Source organism: Pristiophorus japonicus, chromosome 2 (assembly GCF_044704955.1).
Source record: "Pristiophorus japonicus isolate sPriJap1 chromosome 2, sPriJap1.hap1, whole genome shotgun sequence".
Lineage (NCBI taxonomy): Eukaryota > Metazoa > Chordata > Chondrichthyes > Pristiophoridae > Pristiophorus > Pristiophorus japonicus.
The window spans coordinates 37,212,868-37,225,649 of record NC_091978.1 but is presented as its reverse complement, the minus strand read 5'-3'; the positions used below and the strand labels follow the sequence as shown (position 1 = coordinate 37,225,649).

Here is a 12,782-nt window from a genome sequence, read left to right as displayed (position 1 = left end):
AGGTTTTAAGGAGTATCTTAAAGGAGGAAAGAGAGGTAGAAGGGTTTAGGGAGGGAGTTCCAGAGCTTAGAGCCCAAACAGCTGAAGGATGAGACGTTAAACCGAGGCACCGTCTGCTCTCCAAGGTAGATTAAAAAGATCCCGTGGCACTATTTTGAAGAAGAGCAGAGGAGTTATCCCTCATGTCCTAGCCAATATTTATTCCTCAATTAACATCACAAAAGCTTGCTTTATGCAAAATTGGCTGCCGTGTTTCCTACGTTACAACAGTAACTACACTTGAAAAGTAATTAATTGGCTGTAAAACACTTTCGGATGACCAGAAGTCGTGAAAGACGCTATATAAATGCGGTTCTTTATTTCTTTCTTTCAATGCAGTGCAAGTCATAAGCCACAAAACTCGGTGGTCTGCATTTGATACCAGCCCCATGGGATTGGATTACTGACAATATACTGCACCCAAAGACTGGAGTTATTACTAGTTTTGGTTACCTCTTGAATTGACTACAGGAATATTCACTGATACATAGTATAACAAGGTTTGCCGAGCATAAAATATTAATTAAATGTGCAAGAATATATATTTGTGATCAACCTTTGAATTTATTTTCCAAATTCCCACAAAGATACTGTACAGTTTTCTTACTCATGCTTGCACATAGCATGGGTAAATGACAAACCTTGTTAATTGTTTCAGCTCTTCAAAAGGCAGATGGTCATGTAAATTTTCACTAAAATAGAGCTGCATAGCATGATTATCAGACAACACAATCAAGCAGCTTCGGTATTCGGCCATCCATTAAGCTTGTTTTCAAAGACTATTTTATTTTAACTAGCATGAAGATTTTAGGAAGAAAGAGACTGCGCGATGACTCCTAATTTGAATACAAATTTGATCTTTTTTATGTCAAGTTAGATGGAAATGCTACAATAACTGATTCGTCCACAGTAGAGACGGGAAACTAGACAGGGTCCTCCATTCAGGATCGCCATCCAGAATTTCTTCTGGAGTATACACAAGCCGACGGTAGTCATCAGCCCACCAACACACGCTGTCTAGCTGATAGATGAATGGCTAATTTGGAGAGATGTTAAAAGCTGCTGCTGCCGGTCAAATTGTACCACAGCACGAGTTGCTGCCTTTGATAAAGGGAAAACTTGAGAGGGGGAGAGTTTTATTTTAACTTAAAAAAAAAGTGAACTGTTTATTACCTTCCTTACTACGTGATCCAGATCCACCATCATGTGGTGAAGGTTCTCTTCTGCAGCCAGAAGCTGTGGTCTAACAGCAGAGATCTGAGTCTGTTTGGCTTCTTCAATTGTATTCCGTAGATTGTCCAATTCTTCTCTAAAATTGAACAAAAACAATAAAGAACAGATGATAAAACACGAGTCATGTGTAAATTTTTGGTTAGTCAAGCCGAAGCATTAGTGTCATCAGCTACTCGGAGTAATGTCTCGTTAGTAAGGGCTGCATTTAAGTTCACATTTACAAAGAAAGATTAGTGTTTTTACCCACTCCACTATCAACTTCCCTTTAACAGCACAACGCTTTCATTTTAGCATATGTTACTACTCCATTTAAACAGATGCTTGATCCAAGAGTAACATTTCAATATACTTATCTTCTATTCTCTCCTTATTTTTCATTTACTGACAGGTACTTCTGCTCTCACCCATCTGAAATTTATATCTGAAGTATCGTCTATAATTATCAACAAGGATAAGCAGGATGATTTGTGTAACTTTAAAGGAAAGGTTTAACCCCAACCTGCTTCACTCGATATGCTAATGTTGCTGTTACCCATCACTGAACTTTACACAACTCTCCCTGAATATTGGCTGCCCAGCATAACATCTCTTGATCTCGGGGCAAATCATAAACATGGTAATACTAAGACTTCATGACAAAAGGTAGCTACTATTCTAATCTAAAAGGAAATTGAATTTTAGAAACAAACAAAATAGAAAACGCAAACTTACTTGGCCTTCGTCAGTGCTTCAGTGGCTCTGCCTACAACCTTGCTGCGGACACTCAGAGCGTTTTCCAAGGCTCGCCACTGTTCTGACTTTCGATCAGTAGTACTCTGACAGGAACAGAATTAATCAATAAAATAAATCTTCTGCACAATGATGTAGTAAATCTGAAAGGCATCCCAAATAAATAGAACAAAGTTGTCCTCATGTCCTGGTCCACATTTATTCCTCAAAACACCAAAATCAGATTAACTGATCGCTGCTTGTGGAACCTTGCAGTGCACAAATTGGTTAACACATTTGCCTACATAACAAAAGCAAAATACTGCAGATGCTGGAATCTGGAATAAAAACAGAAAATGCTGGAAATCTCAGCAGGTCAGGCAGCATCAGTGGAGAGAAAGCAGAGTTAACGTTTCGGGTCGGGTTCTGATGAAGGGTCATTGACCCAAAACGTCAACTCTGCTTTCTCTCCACAGATGCTGCCTGACCTGCTGAGATTTCCAGCATTTTCTATTGCCTATAGAACAATACTGACTACACTTATAAATAATTCATTGGCTGTAAGGTGCTTTGGGACATCCTGAGGATGTGAAACAACAACAACTTGTATTTATGTAACGCCTTTAACGTAGTGAAACATTCCAAGGCGCTTCACAGTATTATGCGATAAAAATGTGACACCATGGGCCCAAGTTTCCACACGATAAAAAACGGGCGCCCCTCCAAGCTGGGTGCCCGTTTTTCGCGCCTAAAAAAAACTCGCGATTCTGGAGCGCCCTGCAGCTCCTTGTCTGTTTGGCGCGGCGCCCAGGGGGGCGGAGCCTACACTCACGCCGATTTTATAAGTGGGAGGGGGCGGGTACTATTTACCGCGCAGTGCGGAAAAAACATTGGCACTCGGCCATTTTTGTAGTTCTTTGTAGCTGTTAATTTTTGAACATTTTTTTAATAAAAGCACATTGCCATCAGCACATCAGCACTTGCAGCCTTCTCACTGTCTCCTCCTTCCCCCTCCCCCCGCGGGAAGAACGGGCGCCTCCTCTCCCCCCCCCCCCCCGCGGGAAAGAATGGGCGCCTCCTCTCCCCCCCCCCACAGCGGGAAGAACGGGCGCCTTCCCCCCGCCCCGGGAAAGAACGGGCGCCTCCTCCCCACCCCCCCCCCCGCGGGAAAGAATGGGCGCCTCCTCTCCCCCCCCCCACAGCGGGAAGAACGGGCGCCTTCCCCCCGCCCCGGGAAAGAACGGGCGCCTCCTCCCCCCCCCCCGCGGGAAGAACAGGCATGTCCTTCCCCTCCCCCCGCGTGAAGAACGGGCGCCTCCTCCCCCCCCCCCCCCGCGGGAAAGAATGGGCGCCTCCTCTCTCCCCCCCCCCCAAGCGGGAAGAACGGGCGCCTTCCCCCCGCCCCGCCGCGGGAAAGAACGGGCGCCTCCCCCCCCCCCCCCCCCCCCGCGGGAAGAACAGGCATCTCCTTCCCCCTCCCCCCGCGTGAAGAACGGGCGCCTCCTCTCCCCCCCCCCGCGGGAAAGAACGGGCGCATCCCCCCCCCCCCCCCCCCCCGCGGGAAGAACAGGCATCTCCTTCCCCCTCCCCCCGCGTGAAGAACGGGCGCCTCCTCTCCCCCCCCCCGCGGGAAAGAACGGGCGCCTCCTCTCCCCCCCCCCGCGGGAAAGAATGGGCGCCTCCTCTCCCCCCCCCCCCGCGGGAAGAACGGGCGCCTTCCCCCCCCCCGCGGGAAAGAACGGGCGCCTCCTCTCCCCCCCCCCCCCGCGGGAAGAACGGGCGCCCCCCCCCCCCGCCCCGGGAAGAATGGGCGCCTCCTCTCCCCCCCGCGGGAAAGAACGGGTGCCTTCTCTTCCCCCCCCCGCGGGAAAGAACGGGCGCCTTCCCCCCCCCCCCCGGGGGAAAGAACAGGCGCCTCCTCCCCCCGCCCCCCCGCAGGAAGAACGGGCGCCTCAGGCTGACTGCAGCATTCTCTGTGTCTGAAGCACTTTCACACAGGTAGGAAGATGGTTTATTTAATCTTTTCTTTGCTTATAAATGTTTATTCAGGTTGGATTTATTTGTATAATATTTGTAGAAGTATAAATAAGGATTTATTGTAGAATTTAATGACTTCCCTTCCCCCACCCCCCCACCTCGTTCTGGACGCCTAATTTGTAACCTGCGCCTGATTTTTTAATGTGTAGAACAGGTTTTTTGAGTTCTACAAAAATCTTCACTTGCTCCATTCTAACTTAGTTTGGAGTACGTTTTCACTGTGGAAACTTTGAAATCAGGCGTCAGTGGCCGGACACGCCCCCTTTTGAAGAAAAAATTCTGTTCCAAAGTAGAACTGTTCTACCTGACTAGAACTGCAGAAAAAAAAATGTGGAGAATTGCGATTTCTAAGATAGTACGTTCTCCACCAGTTGCTCCTAAAAATCAGGCGCAAATCATGTGGAAACTTGGGCCCTATATAAGGTGTCTAAATAAAGGCACTATATAAATTGTACGTTCTTTATATTCCTAATTTAGAACAAAACAGAAACATTTTGACACAGGATTATGCTCCAGATCATTTACCACATAGGGTGAAGCAAACAAACATCACAGTGGAGATTTTGTATTCAGTACACGACAGTAACAGATCCATGCTGCTCAATGCTGCTGCCTGGAGCAGGAACTGCTGCACAGACAATTCACTGGGATCACAGCTGTCACCGAAAGTTTTGGATCAGACAGTCCAGTTGTTAAGTGGGCTGTCTGGGGATTTCCGAGAGTACAAACGTCATACTCAAAGCCCTTTTTCCCCACTCCGTTTATTGGTTTCAATTAATTTTCATCATCAGGAAAGTAAATATCAGAACTCAACTTATCATTCTACTCTCTGATCCCGCACTGTCCTCGGTCTGGTTTAGGACTTGGATAAAGTTGACAATCGTGATACACAGAGCAATAAGACAGCACCAAAAAGGAGAACTTCTTGTGGAGGCAGAGGGCATGGCTGAGGTACTAAATGATACTTTGCATCTGCCTTCACTACAGAGGATGCAGCCACAGTAAAGGAAGAGGTAGTAGAAACGTTAGATATGATAAAAAATAGATAAAAGAGGTTCTTAAAAGGTTGGTAGTCCTCAAAGCAGAAAAGTCACCTGGTGCAGGTGGGTGTATCCTAGGTTGCTGAGGGAAGGGTGGAAATTACAGAGGCTTTGGCCACAATCTGTCAATCCTGTTAGATATGGGAGCAGTGCCATAGGGCTGGATAATTGGAAGTGTTACAACCCTGTTCAAAAAAGAGGAATGGTGGGTTTTCAGACTGGAGGGAAGTATACATTGGTGTCCCCCAGGGGTCGGTATTGGGATCATTGCTCTTTTCGATATATATTAATGACCTAGACTTGGGTATACAGGGCATAATTTCAAAATTTACAGAAAACATGGAATTCAGAAATGTAGTAAACAGCGAGGAGGATAGTAACAGACTTCAGGAGGACATAGACAGGCTGGTAATATGGGCAGACATGTGGCAGATGTAATTTAACGCAGAAAAGTGCAAAGTGATACATTTTTGTCGAAAGAATGCGGAGAGGCAATATAAAGTAAATGGTACAATTTTAAAGGGGGGGGTGACAGAGCAGAGAGACCCGAAGGTGTCAGGAGAAGTTGAGAAGATTGTTTAAAAAAGCATACGAGATTCTTGTCTTTATAAACAGAGGCATCGAGTATAAAAGCAAGGAAATTATGCTAAACCTTTATAAATCATTGGTTAGGCTAGCTGGCATATTATGTCCAATTCTGGACACCACACTTTAGAAATGATGCCATGGCATTCGAGAGGTTGCAGAGGAGATTTATTGGAATGGTACCAGGGATGCGAGACTTCAGTTATGTGGAGAGACTACAGAAGCCGGGGTTGATTTCCTGAGAGCAGGAAAGGTTAAGGGGAGATTTAATAAAGGTATTCAAAATCATGATGGGATTTGATAGAGTAAATAGGAGAAACTGTTTTCAGTGGCAGACAGGTCGGTAACCAAAGGACACAGATGTAAGATAATTGGCAAAAGAACCAGAGGCGAGATGAGGAGAATTTATTTTACGTAGCAAATTATGATGATCTGGAGTGCACTGCTTGAAAGGGTGTGGAAGCACATTCAGTAATAACTTACAAAAGGGAATTGGATAAATAGTTGAAGGGGAAAGATTTGCAGGGGTATGGGGAAATGGGCAGGAGAATGGGACTAATTAGATAGCTCTTTCAAAGAGCCGGTGCAGGCACGGTGGGTTGAATAGCCTCCTTCGGTGCTGTATCATTCTATGATTCTATCAATGACACATATGTTGCCATGCAGGAAAGAACAAGTACAACATGAGCCAAGTTCCCCAAACAAAATAGACTTGATTTAAAATAAGAATTTCCTTACAATAACATTTCACTTTAAAAGTTCACAGTCTTCTTCATAGGTTTTACCTCAGAATCATCCATGGCTTCCTTTAACCTCTGGGCATGAGAGGTAATGGCTTCTATTGCTGAATCCTGAGCTTCAATTGCCTTGAGTGTTACTTGGGCACTTCTACCAAGAGCATCTTCCAAAGTTGATGTTAGTGCTGCACAGGAATAATGCACTTTTTAAAAAGCACAGCATTACAAAATGTTTTTTTTTAAACTTCAAGAACCACCAGTCTATCCCAGGGCACAAGAACATTAAGACCATAAAAAATAGCAGGAGTAGACCATTTGGCACCTCAAGCCTGCTCCGCCATTCATTAAGATCATGGCTGATCTGATCTTGGGCTCAGCTCCACTTCCCTGCCCGCTCCCCATAACCCTTTACTCCCTTATCGCTCAAAAATCTGTCCATCTCCACCTTAAATATATTCAATGATCCAGCCTCCACAGCTCTCTGGGGCAGAGAATTCCATAGATTTACAACCCTCAGAAGAAATTTCTCATCAGTTTTAAATGGGCGGCCCCTTCTGAAACTATGCCCCCTAGCTCTAGATTCCCCCACGAAGAGAAAAATCCTATCTGCATCCACCCTGTCGAGCCCCCTCAGTATCTTATATGTTTCAATAAAATCACCTCACGTTCTTCTAAACTCCAATGGATATAGGCCCAACCTACTCAACCTTTCCTTATAAGTGAACCCCATCATCTCAGGAATCAATCTTCTCTGAACTGCCTCCAATGCAAGTATATCTCTCTTTAAATATGGAGACCAAAACTGTATACAGTACTCCAGGTGTGGCCTCAGTTGTAGCTGGACTTCTCTGCTTTTATACTTTGCAATAAAGGCCAACATTCCATTTGCTTTTCTGATTACTTGCTGTACCTACATACCATCTTTTTGTATTTCAAGCACAAGGACCCCCAGGCTCTCTGTACTGCAGCATTTTGTAATTTCTCTCCATTTAAATATAATTTGCTTTTTTATTTTTCCTGCCAAATTGGATAACCTCACCATCTGCCAAATGCTTGCCCACTCACTTAGCCTGTCTTTATCCCTTTGAAGATTTTTTGTGTCCTCCTCACAACTTGCTTTCCCACCCATCTTTGTATCATCAGCAAACTTGGCTACATTATACTCAGTCCCTTCATCCAAGTCATTAATTTAACTGTAAATAGTTGAGGCCCCAGCACCGATCCCTGTGGCACCACACTAGTTACCGTTTGCCAACTGGAAAATGATCCATTTATCCTGACTCTCTGTTTTCTATCAGTTAGCCAATTCTCTATCCATGCTAATATATTACTCCCAACCCTGTGAACTTTTATTTTGTGCAGTAACCTTTTATGTGGCACCTTATCGAATGCCTTCTGGAAATCCAAATACACCACATCCACTGGTTCCCCCTTATCCACCCTGCTTGTTACATCCTCAAAGAACTCCCAGCAAATTTGTCAAACATGATTTCCCTTTCATAAAACCATGTTGACTCTGCTTGATTGTATTATGCTTTTCCAAATGTCCTGCTACTGCTTCTTTAATAATGGACTCCAGCATTTTCCCCAACGACAGATGTTAGGCTAACTGGTCTATAGTTTCCTCCTTTCTGTCTGTCTCCCTTTTTAAATAGGGGCAGTTTTCCAATCTGCAGAGACCTCCCCAGAATCCAGGGAATTTTGGTAGATTACAACAACCAATACATCCACTTTCTCTGCTGCCACTTCTTTTACGACCCTACGAAGTAAGCAGTCAGGTCCAGGGGACTTGTCCATCTTTTGTCCCATCATTTTACCGAATACTTTTTCTTTAGTGATAGTTCCTCCCTCCCTATAGCACCTTGATTATCCACTATTGCGATGATTTTACTGTCTTCTACCGTGAAGACTGATACAAAATATTTGTTCAAAGTCTCTACCATTTCCTTGTTCCTCAATATTAATTCCCCAGTCTCATCCTCTAAGGGACCAACATTTACTTTAGCCACTCTTTTCCTTTTTATGTACCTGTAGAAACTCTTACTATCTGTTTTTATATTTCGTGCTAGTTTACTTTCATAATCTATCTTCCCTCTCAATCATTTTTTTAGTCGTTCTCTGCTGGCTTTTAAAAATTATCCAATCCTCTGGCCTCCCACTAGTCTTGGCCACATTGTATGCTTTGCTGACTGGCTGAAAATCGGTCGGGACCGGGACTCCGCCGCTGTCATCAGTGGTGGAGTAGTGGTGACGTCACAGGGGAGAGATTCTGTTATTTTGGCCACTGGGGCACCAGGGAGGGTTTTGGCCAGGCCAGCGGCCTGGCACCCAAGAGGGAGTACCAGACTGCCCGTTGGTGGCCCGGCCGAACCCGGGGGGGACAGTACTTCACCGGCCGATCGGGTAGTCAGCTGGCAAAATTTTTTACATTGTGACCACGGCAGTGGGCCCTCCCCTTTAAGGGCCGCTGCGCTGTCGGGCCGTACTCACTCTGCAGAGGGTGCACTGACAGAAAAACCTGTCAGATATACCAGGCGGCAGGGGATCGGTGGATGGAGCTGAACATCAGAAGGCAAGTATTTTTGTTTAATAAAATTGGTGGTGCAACCCCTGATGACTTGCTTTTGACGGTCATCAGAATTGGGCAGGATCGGGTCTAGGCTGAAAAATCCCCGACCTGAATTTACGTCGGGTTGGCCAATTGACCCCAAAGTGACGGCCTTTCGATTTTTAAGAATGGTCACTGCAAACGGGCATTAACAGGGCTCTTTGAGACCCTGAATCTCAGTCCCTTTATTTCCTTAGTTAGCCACGGACAGTTCTTCCCTCTTTTAAATTCTTCCCTTCTCACTGGGAGATATTTTTGTTGAGAGTTATGAACTCTCTCTTTAAATGTCCGCCACTGCTTATCAACTGTCTTACACTTTAATTTATTTGACCAGTCCACTTTAGCCAACTCTGCCTTCATACCTTTGTCGTCTCCTTTATTTAAGCGCAGGACACTGGTTTGAGATCCAACTTTCTCATCCTCCAACTGAATTTGAAATTCAACCATGCTATGGTCACTCTTTCCTAGAGGATCCTTTACTAGAAGATCATTTATTAATCCTGTTTCATTACACAGTACCAGATCTAAGCTAGCCTGCTCCCTGGTTGGTTCCGCAACATACTGTTCAAGGAAACCATCTCAGATACACTATATGAACTCCTCCTCAAGGCTACCTTGGCTAATTTGATTTGTCCAATCAATATGAAGATTAAAATCACCCATGATTATTGCCGTTCCTTTTTTACAAGCCTCCATTATTTCTTGATTTACACTCCGCCCAATAGTGTAACTACTGTTAAGGGGCCTCTGGACTACGCCCACCAGTGACTTCTTCCCCTTATTATTTTTTTATCTCCACCCAAACTGATTCTACATCGTGATCTTCCGAACCAATTTATCATTTCTCACTACTGCACTGATCCCATCCTTTATTAACAGAGCTACCCCACCTCCTTTTCCTTTCTGTCTATTCTTCCAAATTGAATATTCAGTTCCCAGCCTTGGCCACCTTGCAACCACGTCTCTGTAATGCCCATCAGATCATACCCATTTATATTTATTTGTGCTGTCAACTCATCTATTTTGTTACGAATGCTGCAAGCATTCAGATAAAGAGCTTTTCATTTTGTTTTTTTTACCATTTTTTCCTGCTTTGACCCCACTTTCTGATACACTCTTATGTTTATACATTCTCGGTCACACACTGGTTATCATTTCTCCCAGTGCTACCCTGCTCTATTGCCTTCTCCTTGCTCTTTGACTTTTTAAATTTTCATTCACCTGAACCCTCCCCCCCCACTATGTAGTTTAAAGCCCTCTCTACAGCCCTTGTTATTCGATTCGCCAGGACACTAGTACCAGCATGGTTCAAGTGAAGCCCAGTCCCAACGGAACAACTTCCTCTTACTCCACACGCAATTATTATGAGGGTATTCAATGAAGCAGAATGGGTTCACTGGTTTCTCTCTAAAGTTTAATGTCAAGTGATCAATTCTTCACACGTGAACCTTGGGGTAGAGCATTGGCAGAGTATTTGACTATCCATCACAAGTCGTGTCTCAGCTTGTCCTTATCTGACATCTACACATGCATTCTCTAACAGGACTTACTGTAATGCAAGTCAGGAATGGGAACCCTGAATTCCCCTTCCCAGGGTGAGATTAGCTAACTCAGCACAGGCTAAGGATTGAATATTGGAGATTACACAGTAGATGGTGCATTTGCCGAAGTGAAACAAGGGAGATAGGACAAGATAAGTTTACCATGCAAACAAAACAAGAATAAAAGAGAGAAAATAACAAGTTCCATTTGTGGTAAAAACATTAAGAGTATGGACATTAAACTAAGGCCTTGACTGCCCTCTCAGGTGGACGTAAAAGATCCCATGGCACTATTTCGAAGTATAGCGAGGGAATTTTTCGTGATGCCTTGGCCAATATTTATCACTCAACCAACACGATTAAAACAGATGATCTGGTCAGTATCACATTGCTGTTTGTGGGAGCTTGCTGTGCGCATTTTGCTGCAGTGTTTCCTACATTAGTTACTACACTTCAAAAGTACTTCATTGGCTGCAAAGCCGCTTTGTGGCATCCTGAGGCCATGAAAGGCGCTATATAAATGAAGTCTTTCTTTCTTTACTTGGAGGAAATAGTGAGCTGCAAGAGTCTGTGGAACCCTAATTCAGCATGAACTGCCACCTGCAGGAGAGGATGGGAGAAAATTAAGAAAAAAGACAACCTCATGTACCAAAGAACTCTGCAGGCGGGAGACCTACCACTCTCGCAGTTGGGGTATGGCGTCTACGGCTCGTGCGAGTTACAAAATATATTTGTTGGAAGTAAAGGGATCTGAAATTGTTTTTATTTACCAACAACTTTGACGTGCTCCTCTTGATCTTGTCGAGCTAGGTGTTCTGCAACCTCCTGAGAAGAGCGTTCTTTTACTGCGATGGCTTTATTTTCACAACCACAGCTTTCACCTTTTAAGAACAAAAGGCCAGGAAAAGACGGCTTTACACCACAAATGTTTCCTTAAAAAAGAGCTCAACTCAAGTACTCAACATATTCTTCAATTCCCTTCTCTCTCCAGGAACACATGTAGTTGCCTATTGAACACATTTATACTGCACAATTCAATGGTGTCCCTGGTAACTTATATCAACCACATTTTCCATCTCATCAGCAACATCTTAAAGAAACTCCAGCATGGCTGTCTCTTCCATAATCCATGCACTTTAACAAGTTATGCTTTACCAAAGTGGTCTCCAACTTAAAGCACTTAAAATTGATAGATATTTTCCCGGTAAGTGACATTAAAATGTCATGGTACATCAGTCATTGAAGGTTGGCATGCAGGTGCAGCAGGCGGTTAAGAAAGCAAATGGCATGTTGGCCTTCATAGCAAGGGGATTTGAGTACAGGGGCAGGGAGGTGTTGCTACAGTTGTACAGGGCATTGGTGAGGCCACACCTGGAGTATTGTGTACAGTTTTGGTCTCCTAACCTGAGGAAGGACATTCTTGCTATTGAGGGAGTGCAGCAAAGGTTCACCAGACTGATTCCCGGGATGGCGGGACTGACCTATCAAGAAAGACTGGATCAACTGGGCGCTTGTATTCACTGGAGTTCAGAAGAATGAGAGGGGACCTCATAGAAACATTTAAAATTCTGACGGGGTTAGACAGGTTAGATGCAGGAAGAATGTTCCCAATGTTGGGGAAGTCCAGAACCAGAGGTCACAGTCTAAGGATAAGGGGTAAGCCATTTAGGACCGAGATGCGGAGGAACTTCTTCACCCAGAGAGTGGTGAACCTGTGGAATTCTCTACCACAGAAAGTTGTTGAGGCCAATTCACTAAATATATTCAAAAAGGAGTTAGATGAGGTCCTTACTACTAGGGGGATCAAGGGGTATGGCGAGAAAGCAGGAATGGGGTACTGAAGTTGAATGTTCAGCCATGAACTCATTGAATGGCGGTGCAGGCTAGAAGGGCCGAATGGCCTACTCCTGCACCTATTTTCTATGTTTCTATGTTTCTAATGTGGCGATGTTGGTCAGTTACCAATCCTTAGAATTTTATCCCCTCATTTACTGTCAGTTACAGTTTCACTAATTTGTGTTCTCATCTTCTTGAACAGGTGGGGAAGCCAGTTGTCCCTCAGGGACTTTGTTTTATTTTAAAAGCATCTAACCATCTAATTTATTATAAGTATAAGGTACGGTAGAATAGTGATTATGTTACTGGACTATTAACCCAGGAGATGGACAGATAATTCCGAGAAATGAGTTCAAACCCCACTACGGCAGCTGGGGAATTAATTAAATAAAAATCTGGAATAAAGCGCTAGTATCAG

General features: G+C 44.4%; 1 protein-coding gene across 2 annotated transcripts in view; it reads right to left on the bottom strand.

Moving 5' to 3' along the window:
• The window catches only part of immt (inner membrane protein, mitochondrial (mitofilin)), a 66,150-nt gene that overhangs the window by 17,246 nt on the left and 36,122 nt on the right, over positions 1 to 12,782 (bottom strand). For both annotated transcript variants that reach the window (XM_070866857.1, XM_070866858.1), the window contains exons 6-9: positions 11,299 to 11,409; positions 6,428 to 6,564; positions 1,984 to 2,087; positions 1,213 to 1,348 (exon numbers count right to left, since the gene is read on the bottom strand). In XM_070866857.1, coding sequence (XP_070722958.1) covers positions 1,213 to 1,348; positions 1,984 to 2,087; positions 6,428 to 6,564; positions 11,299 to 11,409 — 488 coding nt within the window. The remainder of the gene's footprint in view (positions 1 to 1,212; positions 1,349 to 1,983; positions 2,088 to 6,427; positions 6,565 to 11,298; positions 11,410 to 12,782) is intronic.